At 51.8% G+C, this 14,086-nt stretch overlaps 7 protein-coding genes across 7 annotated transcripts; 5 read left to right on the top strand and 2 right to left on the bottom strand.

The window, feature by feature from the left end:
* Positions 1–907: 907 nt before the first annotated feature.
* Positions 908–1,408, top strand: BJY04DRAFT_215820 (cupin domain-containing protein; the record flags this gene model as incomplete). Its single annotated transcript, XM_073715572.1, has 3 exons — positions 908–1,008; positions 1,094–1,325; positions 1,379–1,408. 3 exons carry the CDS (start codon positions 908–910, stop codon positions 1,406–1,408), a joined length of 363 nt encoding a protein of 120 aa, XP_073573742.1.
* Positions 1,409–2,194: 786 nt separating this feature from the next.
* Positions 2,195–4,722, top strand: BJY04DRAFT_183514 (serine/threonine-protein kinase). The gene is made up of 3 exons (XM_073710484.1): positions 2,195–3,155; positions 3,201–4,515; positions 4,562–4,722. The coding sequence occupies exons 1-3, from the start codon at positions 2,597–2,599 to the stop codon at positions 4,647–4,649; spliced, it is 1,962 nt and encodes a 653-aa protein (XP_073573741.1). The 5' UTR covers positions 2,195–2,596; the 3' UTR covers positions 4,650–4,722.
* BJY04DRAFT_183513 (uncharacterized protein) lies at positions 4,723–5,633 on the bottom strand. The gene is made up of 2 exons (XM_073710483.1): positions 5,432–5,633; positions 4,723–5,276 (listed from the first exon to the last, which is right to left on the bottom strand). Exons 1-2 carry the CDS (start codon positions 5,444–5,446, stop codon positions 4,863–4,865), a joined length of 429 nt encoding a protein of 142 aa, XP_073573740.1. The 5' UTR covers positions 5,447–5,633; the 3' UTR covers positions 4,723–4,862.
* Positions 5,634–6,293: 660 nt separating this feature from the next.
* BJY04DRAFT_215817 (uncharacterized protein) lies at positions 6,294–8,954 on the top strand (the record flags this gene model as incomplete). Its single annotated transcript, XM_073715571.1, has 2 exons — positions 6,294–6,648; positions 6,697–8,954. 2 exons carry the CDS (start codon positions 6,294–6,296, stop codon positions 8,952–8,954), a joined length of 2,613 nt encoding a protein of 870 aa, XP_073573739.1.
* Positions 8,955–9,008: 54 nt separating this feature from the next.
* Positions 9,009–11,289, bottom strand: BJY04DRAFT_18873 (ferric reductase family protein). Its single transcript, XM_073711272.1, has 2 exons — positions 10,982–11,289; positions 9,009–10,929 (listed from the first exon to the last, which is right to left on the bottom strand). The coding sequence occupies exons 1-2, from the start codon at positions 11,113–11,115 to the stop codon at positions 9,063–9,065; spliced, it is 2,001 nt and encodes a 666-aa protein (XP_073573738.1). The 5' UTR covers positions 11,116–11,289; the 3' UTR covers positions 9,009–9,062.
* Positions 11,290–11,412: 123 nt separating this feature from the next.
* On the top strand, positions 11,413–12,256 carry BJY04DRAFT_183511 (copper transporter family protein). Its single transcript, XM_073710482.1, has 2 exons — positions 11,413–11,921; positions 11,973–12,256. The coding sequence occupies exons 1-2, from the start codon at positions 11,470–11,472 to the stop codon at positions 12,088–12,090; spliced, it is 570 nt and encodes a 189-aa protein (XP_073573737.1). The 5' UTR covers positions 11,413–11,469; the 3' UTR covers positions 12,091–12,256.
* A 202-nt stretch (positions 12,257–12,458) lies between these two features.
* BJY04DRAFT_183510 (putative GPI anchored protein) lies at positions 12,459–13,622 on the top strand. The gene is made up of 2 exons (XM_073710481.1): positions 12,459–13,031; positions 13,093–13,622. Exons 1-2 carry the CDS (start codon positions 12,621–12,623, stop codon positions 13,432–13,434), a joined length of 753 nt encoding a protein of 250 aa, XP_073573736.1. The 5' UTR covers positions 12,459–12,620; the 3' UTR covers positions 13,435–13,622.
* Positions 13,623–14,086: the final 464 nt, after the last annotated feature.

The raw sequence follows: 14,086 nt of genomic DNA, 5'->3' as shown, positions 1-14,086 counted from the left end.
CTGGCATAGCTTCAAGAGGGTAGAGTATGGGTGACCGACCTATTGTATCATTGCTGTGAAGAGGATCCCATTGATACCACGACGCTTCGAGTATAGTTGCCCTCAGCGGACTCTATGGAGTAGTCTTGTCGCTGGACTGCGCTGCTTGATAGAGCGACTCCGAACGACCGGCTATCTCCTAAGAGCAATGATTCACCTTGAGCGCGGTCGAGCAGCGGATTGGATTAATATTTACCGCAGCATCTCCCCTCACCAGTGTGCTTGGGTTTAATGGAGGAGGGAAATACTAACCCAGATAAGTAAAAAGATCCAGCAACCTACCTGGGAACTCCTCTTATCAATCTCCCTTTGTCTCTCCCTATCAGTCTTTCTATCTCTTAACCCCTCATCTCCATCTGAACCACCGGGTCGGGTTGGTTTCTCGGTTTCTGAACCCGATGCACTGCATTGTACGCTGCTACATTCTGTTATCGTATACCTATCACTAATCAGGATTATTGCATCATATTCAATCGAGAGCTGGTCTAAACTCGAGGGGGTATTCTTTCTCGGTGCGCCCTATCACGATAAGATGAGAGCTGGGCTTCCCCTCACCTGCATCTCACCCTAGCTTCCCCTCATAGCTTCGAAAGAGGGCGTATCACTAGCAGCTCTCTACAACAGGATAGGATAATATCCTACTCCAGAAATTGAATCCGACCCGAGCTGAAGTTCCCCCCGAATCGGGGGATTTGTGATCAGAGGAGGCACTCTTGAAAGGATGAGGACGATGGAGAGAGAAGAACCGAGCAGGTATTTATATACTGGCCGTGCCTGCTTAATTTATTGTATTCTGACTTCGTTGTATAATTCAAGAAGCTTCTCTATCTTCTAATCCCTGCACAGTCACCTTGTCGACTCTAGCACCATGGCCCCGACAGCTTTCGTCTACCACGAGAAGGCGCAGTCAACCTTCAAGCCTCCTCTCATTGCGAATGAGAATGCCTACCTTGGTGATGTTGACTCGAGGTATGTCTTGAATCGCTTGAAATGATATGAATGTATTGTTGCAGGATAATGTGGTAAACCGATGCTGATATATATATTCGTGCAGTGACTCCTACAATCCCGAAAAGCCCATCTCCGCGGGCTTCTACCGCCTAGAAAAGGGAACACCCCTGGTCTACGAGTACACCTACGACGAAATGAAGATCATTCTCGAGGGCGAGTTTGAGATCTCCGACGAGACAGGGCAGAAGGTTACTGCGTCGCCGGGAGATGTTTTCCATTTCCCGAAGGGGTCCAAGATCACCTTTACGACGCCGTCGTATGGGCTAGCGTTCTACGTGAGTAACCTGGGCCTGAATGGGAGCAAAAGCTGACGCGTTTGTCGGGCTAGACTGGACAGCGGGCGAAGGGGGCTGCTTAGAGCCTTAGACGAACCTAAGGAACAAAGAAGATCAGGGAATTTAGACTTTTTCGATACGGCGGGCCTTGATATGGAGAACGATGACATCAGTTGTTTTGTTGAATCGAACCGTTGTGTTGATTGTTCACTAGTTCCATGGTTGACAGGAGAGGAAAAGAGGGTCCGCTTTGTACCTTGATTTCAATAAACAATTCGGATTGAACGCAATGTCTTTTCAAGCTGAAATGTTCAATTGCTGGATTGTGGGATTTATTGAACTGTAGAATGTTGTTGAGATCGCTTATCCCGAATGTTGATCGATCGCACTGCGATCAACCGCTCCACGAATGGCATCGATCTTGTTTCTTTTCCTGAGGCGAGACTAGTGATGACTCGCAGCCGAATCCCTTGATGTAACTTCCAATCACGACGACTCCATGGCCTCGGATTTCCCCTGACAAGGGCGATGGATCAGGATGGAGCTGTTGGAGGAGCAGATGGATCGGGACAAGGGAGTTGCTGGGGAAACAATCCAGGCACAAGCTGAAAGTCAAGGTTGAGAGGAGGGGCACGGACGCCTATCACGGATCGGGCAACTAACTGAGTGGCTGGCTGGCTGAGAATCAGGTATCAATTTAATCTAGATTTGATTGTGGATATCCTGGTCAATGGTCAATTCAAGTCTTCAGCTGAAGTTGATCTTGAGGCTAGTGTCTCGTCGTCATTCGCGCTTTCCCCTCATCAGCTTCACTTTGTGCCTCATTCATCAGTCCTTGCTGCTGCTGCTGCTGCTGCTGCTGCCCACTGCTCATCCCTCGCGTCGGTCACAAGCAAGCAATTCACCTGTCTCAGAGTGGCTTCCTTGTTTCTCCTTCTTTTTTCCTTCCATCTTCTCTCTCTCTCTCTCTCAGAGACAAACTTTCTCTTTTTGTTCCTGTCGCTGTCGCACTACGAGTCACCGTGTCACTCTCACACACGCAATTGCTTTTTCTCCAGCTTTGTTTTTTCGCGTCGTCTGAGCGTCTCGCACGGCCATTCGATATTTAATCTCCTATCCTCGTGTTGATCAACTTTTTTTGAGCCTGAGTCTCAAGTTTCACTCGACCCCTCAGCTCGCTAACACGCGGTGTCTGATTGTCGGCGGAGATCGCGCTCGCCACCGCGCCAAACAGCAAACCTTGCAGAGCACCAGCTCAAATTCATGCCATCATGACCCTCGACTTCGACACAAAAGACCGCTCTGGCTTCCGCCTTCCTCATCCTCCTCCCCTCCTACACACCCGCTCCGGCAATGATTTCGATCGCCCCTCCACACCCCGCGATGATGGCTTCACCAGCCCAGTCCAAACTCCCCAGGGCAGTCCGAGCAAAAATCGCATGCCGCCAGGGGCGTTCGACCTACCAAATGTTTTTGATAAGGCGCTGAAATTGCAGCCCTCTTCTCCGACTAAAAATACACACAATCACCTTAATCATCCCATGTTCAGCAGATCGAAGAGTGGCGAGTCGCTCAATGAGAGCGTGGTTCGTGCGACCAGTCCTACCCGCAAGTCAAACAAGGAAAACACGCCTCCGCACTCGACCCGCCTCGGCAAGGATCTCGGCCCAAATCCGGCGGCTGCGGCTCTTTCGCGTCAGGAGCAGTACCAGACAAAGGATCTGGATAGTGTGCAGAGGCGCCAGGTGCCGATGCGAGGGCTGACACCAGAGGAGCTAGAGAAACTCCAGGATCCGAGAGTAAAGCGACTGGTCAATGTGACACAATTGTGTAGGTTGCACAAAATCACCATTAAGACTGTTGCTGACGATGCAGATTTCCTCGATCACTATTTCGACCTTCTGAGCTACGTTCACAACCGCCAGACCCGCCATACCCAGTTTCGCGCCGCATACCCCGAGCCCCCCGCGTCATCGATGGAAGAGTATGAACCTGCGTTGGGGAAATATTTGGGTCGGGAACGGGCCCACCTCCGCAAGCGTCGTACCAGACTTCGCCAGGGTGATTTCCAGATTTTGACTCAGGTCGGGCAGGGTGGGTACGGCCAGGTGTACTTGGCATCGAAAAAAGATACCAAGGAGGTGTGCGCACTGAAGGTCATGAGCAAGAAACTGTTGTTCAAGTTGGATGAGGTTCGGCACATTCTCACGGAGCGTGACATTTTGACAGCAGCGAAGAGCGATTGGCTGGTCAAACTGCTGTATGCGTTCCAAGACGACACCCAGATCTACCTTGCGATGGAGTTTGTCCCGGGCGGTGATTTCCGTACGCTACTCAACAACACTGGAGTCTTGCACAATCGACATGCTCGTTTCTACATTGGTGAGATGTTCTGCTGCATTGACGCACTGCATGCGCTGGGGTACATCCATCGAGATCTGAAGCCAGAGAACTTTTTGATTGACTCAACCGGCCACGTGAAGCTGACCGATTTTGGTCTTGCGGCGGGTATGCTCAATCCTGGAAAAATCGAGTCCATGCGGGTGAAGTTGGAAGAGGTGGGCAAAACCCCTGTGCCATTCGGCCGTCCGATGGAGCAGCGTACAATGGCCGAGCGACGTCAAGGTTACCGCAGCCTGCGAGAACGCCAGGTGAACTACGCCAAGTCAATTGTCGGATCGCCAGACTACATGGCACCGGAAGTGCTCAAAGGAGAGGAGTATGACTTTACAGTCGACTACTGGAGTTTGGGATGCATGTTGTTCGAGGCCTTGGCCGGCTACCCCCCATTTGCGGGTGCGACGGTCGATGAGACCTGGCAGAACCTGAAGAATTGGCAGAAAGTGCTCCGGCGGCCAGTGTACGAGGATCCGAACTACTTTTTGTCGAAGCGTACATGGGATTTGATTACCAGACTGGTGGCCTCCCGAGACCACCGATTCAAGAACATTCAGGAGATTCACGAACACGACTATTTCGCCGAGGTGGATTTCAACCACTTGCGTGAGCAGCGCCCACCGTTTGTGCCCGAGCTGGATTCGGAGACGGACGCCGGCTACTTTGACGACTTCACCAACGAGGCAGATATGGCCAAATACAAGGAGGTACACGACAAGCAGCGGGCCTTGGAGGAGATGGCGGATCGCGATGATAAAATGGGCAAGGGATTGTTTGTTGGGTTTACATTCAGGTATGTCTTTATAGTGCTGGCATGCGACACAAGCTAACAAGTGCAGACACCGTAAACCGAACCTTGACGGGACCGGTCGTCTATCGCCCCGCAAACCTATTGCGACTGATGGAAGTTTCGGCACGATGTTCTAGTTTACTTTTACTCTTCGCTAGGACGAGCTGGATCTCGGGTGGCCTTGTTTGATTAAGCGTACGGATCGGGTAATGCATGATCGGATGGTCTTTTGCGGAGTTGCGTTGAGTTGTATGATACATAGATGGTATCGTAGATAATGTCACAGCAGTTCAATCGTCTCTAATATCCTTGAATCTCATCTTTCCGACCGAGGAAAAATAAAAGCCCATTCAATCACTCCCCTGCCTCACCATCCTCAAAATCTCACTCTCCCCCTCCCCAACAACAACCTGCCCATTCGTCCAATCCACCGTAACAGGCCTCACAAACCGCCCACTATCCTCCTTAAACCTCTTCACCGCATCCTCCGCATCCCGCGCCCCAGCCACAATCTCACTAACCCCATACGTCTTCCCCCCAGGCTTACCCGCCCCATTCGGGCTCCCGCCCACATACTCTAGAATATTCCGCAGCTGGTCTGTTGTTGGCGGCGCGGTCGTAACCTCAAGCTGGAACTCGCCGCGTCCGGAGGGGGCGTCTGAGGCTGCGGCGGCTGCGGAGGCCGTCTTTAGAATGTTTAGGGCCTTGGTGCTTGATTGCAGGGAGGGTTTGTGGAAGAGAGTTATTGGGTCGAGGGTTTTGGCCTGGATTTGGGTGTAAGGAGTGTTAGCTTGGTACCTTATCTTGTGGTGGTGGTTATGGGATGGGATGGGATTGGGGAGTTGGAATTGGAGACGGAAATGGGGTTGGGGTTGGGGTTGAGTTGTCTTGTGGTTGAAGACAGAGGGGATGGACGTACGAATCGGAAGACCATTTTCGCTGTGATGTGAGGAATTGGTAGGTAGAGAGAGGCTGTATTTTTGTTAATTGTTGGTTGTTAAGGTTAGAGACCTCGGGAGCTGGATGGAAGCTGGAACTGAGCGCCCGATCGGGGTTGGAGAGGTGAGTCAGGTGGTGATTACGTCATGGATAGATGTGACTTCTCAAGGTTCCTTTCTTGGCGCTGTTTCTCTCTCTGAGAGTCTGAGGAGTCTCTCCATCTTGAGTGTACTGGAGTCCTGTGTTTTTATGGCGTTCTTTTTGATACTGTTCTAACTGCTATGACAAGCCCAGACTTAAAAGAGCTCAGATGTCTCTCGATCTCATCTCGTGGAAGACGATATTAGGTTGACACACCCACTAACCCTTCCGTGCGAACCTTTCCGGATGGGAGGTAACTATAGTGACCTATGGATAAGTTTACCTCCAGCATCAAGGCTTTCGGGAGAAACGCTGTAGCCAAGAGCAGGCTTTCTACCAATATAACACTCGAGCCTTTCCCAGTAACCTCGGATTATGAGGCACAAGATGTGGTTCTCTAACCGACCTATACCCCCCAAAATCAAGCATGCTAGGCGTCAAGCTCGGCGTACGACCACTAATCACTCTTTGTCCATCTATTTGAGGTCTTTAATGCTTTCAAATACGAGGGCTGCGCAACTCAGCCGCATAATAGTCTGCGATGGCAAAGTCAATATCTCGTATTCCAGGCGGCTTGTTGCTGCTAGTGCGGCTGGAGCTGCCTACATAAGGAGATAGGACGGCCCCATCTCGAGCTCGATTTTCTGGTAACTTGTGGCTTGTGACACTGGATTCACCTTTTGTGGATTGTAGACGCGACGATGAAGGATCTCAAGTCGCGACTGAAGCAGCTGACAATAGGGCGGAGGATTAAGAAGGGTGAGGGATCGGACGATTTGAAGCAACCAGAAGTTGTGCAGCAGCCTGAAGCGGTAGAACAGCCAGAGATCGATGACAGGAATAGCGAAGCCTATGCTGAGTTATGGAAGACGTCGCAGCAGTTCATCTCTGAGAAACGGCGTGGAAGCTTGGTGTTTACCATCTCGCACGCTACGACTCCGAGTCCTCGGATTACAGCACATGTTCATCGATTTGCGGAGGAGTCTGGGCCAAAGGTAGTGCATTCAACCGAGTACTCTGATCGGGGGTTTATCAAGGCGGAACATCCTTCTTTTGGTCAGTTCACGGTCAGAAAGGGATAGCATGGTTACTAACCGAAGAAAGACCTTTATCGAATTCAAAAGAAATTCCTGAAGAGGCACTCAGAAGAAGAGCTCGACCAAGAGGACTTTCTACTCTTTGACCCTGAAGCCTACGCTTACTACGAGCACGAGTCCCCGGGAACAGTCACAGTCGAAGGCTTTGGGCTAGATTACTGGGATGCAGAGATCGAATTTGGTCGAATCTCAGCAGATCCCTTTGCGTTCGAAGTATCAGATCTGCCCGATATCTCGTTCGAATACGCGACTCTCCTGCGCAGGATTGACGAAATTCGTTCTGAGACACAGCTTGCGCTAGATCCTACAGAGCGGTTGGCTGCACTGACTGACTGCCTAGGCAAGGCATTCTGGGAGAGCACTCCGGGAAACTGGACCAACGAGAATGTTGTAAAGCGACTGTATGATGCCTTCCGCCAGCGAGGGGATGTATCCGCGTGGACTACAATCTCCCAGTCCACTACTAGATTCGTCAGAGCGACGGGCTGGGAGGCATGGGCGTTCTTGGTAATCATGGTCACGGCAAAAGAGCTCGCATTGCGCTTGTTGGAGCTCAAGCAACCCGTATCCGGCTTGAGCGTTCCGATTCTCGCCCTACTGACTATAAGCGATCTGTGGCTGCAGAATACTGAGATCCAGCTAGGCGAGCACATCAAATTGAGGAAAGACGTACTCGACCGACAGAAAGAGGGTATTACAGAGGAAGAGTGCGAAAAGGCAGCAGAGCTTATCAGAAAGGCGAATGAAGCGAGTGAGTCTGGTGATATTGAAGCTGCTACAATTCTTTACCAGGAGGCTGTCTCGGTTAATTTGAGCAATTACGAGCCTATATTGAAACGCGCGGAATGGGTGCTCACGTTGTCAAATTTCCGTGGTGCGGCGGGGGAGGCTGCGGTTCTGAAAATGCTGGATCCAAAGCGGCCCGCAGGATATGCAATATTAGGTCGTGCGTTCATGGGCTTCGAGAGCTATGCCATGGCGCGCGATGCCTTCCGTCAGGCGGCGCAACTCGCGACGGACGATGAGAAACAGGCTCTGCTAGCAAAAGCGGAGGAGGCCGGCGCCGCAGACAGTGCTGAATTACAAGCCATCGACAGCGCAAGAGACGAAAAGGAAAAGCAAGGCCTCATCAGAAGTAGAAGGACGACAGAGTGGGATCCCTCTGGACGGGCCCTCAAGCTCCTTCCGACCAAATACGAACGCCAGCTGGACGGCTTGGTTTTCTTCGCAGAGCGCATGAAGTGGCCATACCTCAGCGAGGTCCGGCAAACTTTCGAGAGAATGTATAACGAGTGGCTGTCTGATAACAAGATCCTGCTCTTCGAACATCTTGACTGGTTATATGCTGTTATGCGTCCAGGCAAACATTTCGCGCAAATTATCATGGCAGCCTTGATCGATAGCACGCCGAGTATCGAAGAGCTAGGACCCGCACTCAGCAATGAGTGCGGCCTTGTTCTACCACAGTGTTCATACTGGAGAACCCGTACAGTCATGGGCCGAGTCCTTGGTTGTCTGCCTGAAGTCACAACCCTAAATGGCTGGATAGGACCTTGTACAGCGCCCATCAAATTAATCTCGTCGAAAGACACGACACTACCTCACCATTGCCTTGTTACAGCCTGGTATTACAACCCCAGACATATGCTTCTGAGCCCACCGAGTCCCAACGGCATCGACCTTTTGACGGATCAAACCCAAAACAAAAGGCTCTCTGACCTGGAACAGATCACCGATCCGAATGAATGGGTAACCATCACCCCTCCGGCAAAGGACAACACGACATGGGAACTGAGCCTTATCGAACTTGAGTACTGGAAACCACTAGACAGCAATAACCCCAACAGCGTACCACTGTGGAATGCATACCTTAGCTTCAACCAGCTTGGTACCTCCCTATCGTTCGAGTATCAACTGATATACACACCTCTCTTCGTCACCCCACCACCGTGCCACCCTAACCCTGGTTTAGATGGAGAAGGCGAAGAACCAGCTCACAAGATCCATCGCCGAGAACTTGCCCTTTACAGCGCAAGTGAGATCTCAGTCTCTCAACTGCATGACTTTCAATCCTTCTGGGATCCAAATACCGTGATTGTAATAAATGCCACGGGCACGGGGGCAGAAGCAGTCGCGAGAGCTTGGTGTGCGGTGCGGCAGAGGAGCGCTGTGATAAGAAAGCGTGGAGGGCCATGTTGTACCTGTGCTATTCGAGCTGCAAGTCGGTATGGATTGAGGACGGGGGTTTTGATTTGGGTGTCTTGAAGCTATGCCTCCAGACCTCTCTGCCATCCTTGCTCTGCAATGAGCCTTTTGAGTGAAATGGATATACAACTGGTCGAATCTTTTGAGGCTATCTATATACAATACTATCTACCACCCAAATCCCTCGACATGCAGATATATCCCCTGCGCACCAGTTCCTTTATGAACTGCCCGCTCGTCGCTGAGATACACGACGCTCCGCCGGACTTCATCTGAGAGACTTGCAGGTCCGCAGATGACAACGGCGCTTTCGCCCTCGGCTTTTTCGAGGACTTGTCTGATTAAGGGGCGGACTTGGGGTCGACCTGGGTGGATGCCTAGGGTTGATGAATGTAGGGGTTGTACCAGTTCTGGCCCTTGGTAAACGCTGGCTTCTGTGTCCGTGGTTTCCTTGCGGCGGTGTTGTTTTTGGCCTGTGGTCGTGGGTGGATTGGGGTATGTTTTCAGCTCGATTGAGGTTGATGTCGTGGAGTGGAGAGAGGATATATCCTGCTCTAGCTTCTCGTGGTTATGGCTATCAATGTTGGAAGGAGTAGCATCTGGTGGATATGCCTCGGACGGCTGTGCCTGTGTCTGTTCCGCTTCTCCGCCGGTGATATACACGCTCATTCCCATTTCTCGAACAGTATCCGGCGCAGCATGCCGACACTCTTCAACAGTCTCAAGCGCAGAGTTGATATGATCTCCAAACCAACTCAAGTGAACTCGAGATCTAGTCACCCAGATAAACCTTATCCGCTTGGTGACAGTTCTCTGCAGACCTTCTTTCGCATGCTCATCCTTCCACCTCGCGACGAGATCTCGCAAGAGCGGGACCGTGAAAGTCGCGCCCATCCCACCGGCAATCAAAACCACGCTGTCAAACTGCGACAAAGGTCTATGAGACCCATACGGCCCCTCCAAAAACACCGTCCGTGGCTTTCCTCCCGACGCAACAACACCGGCTCCAGCGCCCCCAACTTCCCCAAGACCACTATTCCCAACGTGCTTCGAAGCATACCGCAGAAACCGCCTCGTCCCCCCCTTCTCAGCCCGAATCAAAAACTCCATCCTCCCATCATCCGGCATCGAAGAAATCGTAAACGGATGGCTCTGCAACGGCGCAATAGCATGACACGTCAAGAACATCGACTGCCCAACCTTCCACCTAACCCGCGGATCCACAATCGAAACCCTCGTCACACCCCCCGGCAGCGCCTCAAACGAAGCCTGATGCATCCACAGCGCATGCCCCTCTTTCTTTCTGCGATGAAAAACAGCCAAATTGACATACGCACCCCACACGTACCTAACCACGCGATCAAACACCACCAGCCCCACAGAAACCCAAATCCAACCCTTCACCTCCTCCGTCGCGTGCAGCCACAGCGCTACTAGAAAGCCAACGAAGAGCACCAGATGCCCGAGCACAAACACCTCATAGCTAACTCTTCTCACGGGTCTAGCGGAGAAAACCACAATGGCAGACAGCAGGATCCACGCCGCGAACCCGCGCTTCGGGTAGAATTCGTTCTTCAGCTGGTACAGGATGTAGTTGTAGCGGGCCCACGAGCGGAAGAAGAAGCCCATGTGGAATGTTGCGGTTAGCCAGAGGGTGCGCGCGCACCAGCGGTGGTAGAAGAGGAGCGTGGTGTAGGGGGTTCCGGTTAGTAGGGACAGGATGTTGGTGCGGCCGGAGAGGAGGAAGAGGAGCGGGAGCTGGGCGATTGTTATGAAGCCTGTGCGGTAGCCGATGGTTTCCCAGGACCATTGGTTGTAGGTGTTGAGTTTGTGGAAGCAGAGGATGGTCGTTAGGGTTAGGTTTGAGAGGAGGAGGGTGGTTGGGCCGAGGGGGGGGAAGTGGAGGGTGTATCTGTGGAGGTGCAGGGGCGGAGGGGTTGCGTTGCTGGCTTCGCGGAGGAGGGCGGTGGTTGTTGCGATGGTTTTGCTGAGGAGGGATTTGGGGGTGGAGGGGGTTGGCGAAGGGTCTCGGTGTCTGTATTGTTGTTTTAGTAACTATGCGCAAAGTGAAGACAGTGAGATGGTACCTTTGGTAGGCGATTACATGGTTGATGGCATTCGCGAGGGTTGCGGCTCCGATGGCGCTCCCGACAAAGGCCCAATACACCTTTTGCAGGTAGACGTTGTCAGGCGTGTCGCTGCCACCGTGCACATGGCTCATCTTTATACTGTAAATATATACTGAGATGTGTCTATGAAGCCAGGGAGGAGGTAGAGGTCATCTTGAGCAGTTGCAATAGCCGTGTGTGGTGGCAGCAGACGAAATTGTACAGAGAAAAGGCTACTCGAGCGGAGTGGAGGATGATATAATAATATGCTCAAGTGCATCCCTACCAATATATCCATGATTGGCTGGAAATGTGCTCAACCAAGACATTCGTATACAGCTAGTCTTGCAGGGTACTTGATCTTACATACTTTGGGGCATTGAGGATTGCTGCCTCGCTCATATTATCTACAGCTTCGCACTTCAACTTCAACTTCACCTTTTCATATCTCAATTATCACACCCATAATGTCGCACTCCCACACAGGCCACTCCTCCGACTCCAGCTCCGGCTCAACCATGACCATGGCCATGGTCTTCACAAACGCCCACGACACCCCCCTCTTCTCCTCCCAATGGACACCCACAACATCCGGCTCCTACGCAGGGACCTGCATCTTCCTAATAATCCTCGCCGTGATCTCGCGCCTCCTCGTCGCGTGTAAAACCTACCTCGAGCAGCGCTGGCTCAACGCACACCTCAAACGAAGATACATCGTCGTCGCAGGCAAACCCTCAGAAGCAGGCCGAATAGCAGCCGACCCGGACTGTAAGACAGGGACATTGGTGACGGCGAGGGGCGTGGAGGAGTCTGTTAGAGTGGTGACGAGGGATAATGCTGAGGTGGTGCCTTGGCGGTTCAGTGTGGATTTGCCGAGGGGGGCGGCGTTTTTGGTTATTGCGGGGGTTAATTATTTACTGTAGGTTTTACTCTGATCTCTATCAGGATTGCTGACTGACTGCTGTTACAGGATGTTGGGGGTTATGACGATGAATGTGGGATATTTTTGCTCGGTGCTTGGGGGCTTGTTTCTGGGGGAGGTTGCGGTGGGACGGTATGTGGTTTGGGCGGAGGCGCATGGGCATTAGATACAGTGGATTACTATGTAGCATTATTATTATTTTGTTGAAGACTGTGTGCGGGATGATTCCAGAGTCAGTTACTCAATCCTTCATACCGCACCGCCAATAATTATTGAGGCGGGGTGTAACCGGTTCTTTCTGCAAAGGCACTTGATTGTACTCCGGACTACAGCCTAACATTGGCTCGGTTATCAACGCCCAGCAGAAGAATAGGCTTAGATGTGACCGACAGGGTCTAGGGCTGAGTGCATATGAGCACATTTTGAACGCCATCAAGCTTGGCACTCCACCATAGGCTACTGCTATAACCTGCATCTTAATACTTCCTAAACGCCAAGCAGGATTGATAGATTCCTACAAAGTAGCATCCGCCATGGAAGCCGGCACTGCAGACCGACCTCCCAGCCCCAAGCCTTTGGTGCGCATATTTCTCCAGTTTGCATATATAGCCCGCAATATCCTTGCCAGTGGCCATCAGGCTTCTCTTTTACCTGACTCAAACTCCTTCTCCGGTCCCTTTACAACCAAACACCACCATGAGGTCCTTCTTCCTTCCCGCGGCGCTTCTGACGCCTCTTGCGTCCGCCCACTTTGCTCTCAACTACCCCTCCCCCCGCGGTAGCGACACCGAGACCATGCCCGAGTACCCCTGTGGAGGTCTCTCTGCAAGCTCCAACCGCACTCAAATCTCCCTCGACGAGCCTGTCTTCCCTGTCGAGATTGACCTCGGCCACGACCAGACCGCCGTACAGGTTCTGATAGGTCTCGGCTCAAACCCCGACTACAACGTCACCCTCCGCAAGACCTTCCGCATCGAAGGTCTCGGATCGTTCTGTATCCCCGAGATTGAACTCACCGAGGATATCCTCGGAACAGAGCTTGTCGATGGACTCAACCTGACGCTCCAGGTTGTGTCGAACGGACACCCCAGCGGTGGATTGTATACGGTTCGTCAACCACTTCTCCTCTTCAGGCTGTACACTTCTGAGCCTAAACTGACAAATATAGTGCGCCGACCTCCAGCTCACAGCCGGCACCGTCGACGCATCCTCTGCGCCCTGCTCCAACAACACCGGCGTCGAAGCCTTCTACTTCGAGGGCGCCGCCGCAGACCGCAACGCCAATGCCTCGACTTCCGATGGCCAGGCGCAGGGCGGCGAGGATGACCACGGACATAGCCACGGTGATGAGGAGAGTACTGGCGAGGACCACAGTGATCACGGCGACGAGAATGCCACCGAGACAGAAAGTGCAGACGATGCTACCCCGACTGATGGTGCGAATGCGCTGCAGGCGGCTGGCTGGGGTGTTTTGGGAGCGGCGGTAGTTGGTGCTATGGCGATCCTGTGAGTATTTATGAGGTAGCCTCGCAAAATTAAGAGTCATGTACATATTTACAAGCAAGGAATCGTGCCCTAAGCATAGCCCAATGAGGAATCCACAAGCTCATACAGGTGGTACAACCGTCTGCCATGATAGGAAGGAGTAGCTATGCAATCTTATAGGATCTGATGGTGCCTATACTATCATATCCGTTTGTAGTAGGTTGCCTTTCTTACTATAATAGGTTCTTATACTATGTTACTTTCTATACTAGATTGCCTTTTCATTCTATATTGCCATTTTATACTATATTGCTTTGTCATGCTAAGTCGCTTTTGTGTACTATATTGCTCCGCACTATAAACTAAAGCTGATTTATACATAAATATACAGAGTTGTACAGCAACTGTACAGCCCGAGACAGGATTAAGACTAGCGTCGTTATACAACCTGCAGCTATAAAATGCATACTATTCGTGCTTGCCTCACAGCGGGAAAAGTTTTAGAATCTCCCAATATAGTTAATAACACGATTTACTCCGTACTCCGAATAGCGTTGATACAAACACGAACCGACCAATTAGAGGACAGAAGTATTCAGGCACACTGTGTTTTGATTGGCTGCAAGCCAGGCACCCGTCTCCATCAAGTCACGTGAAAGCATTGCCACAATAGCGGC

The sequence above is a fragment of the Aspergillus karnatakaensis genome, assembly GCF_047715665.1.
Source record: "Aspergillus karnatakaensis strain CBS 102800 unplaced genomic scaffold BJY04scaffold_12, whole genome shotgun sequence".
Classification (NCBI taxonomy): domain Eukaryota; kingdom Fungi; phylum Ascomycota; class Eurotiomycetes; order Eurotiales; family Aspergillaceae; genus Aspergillus; species Aspergillus karnatakaensis.
The sequence above is the reverse complement of the archived record's forward strand: the minus strand, read 5'-3'. Positions and strand labels throughout refer to the sequence as shown.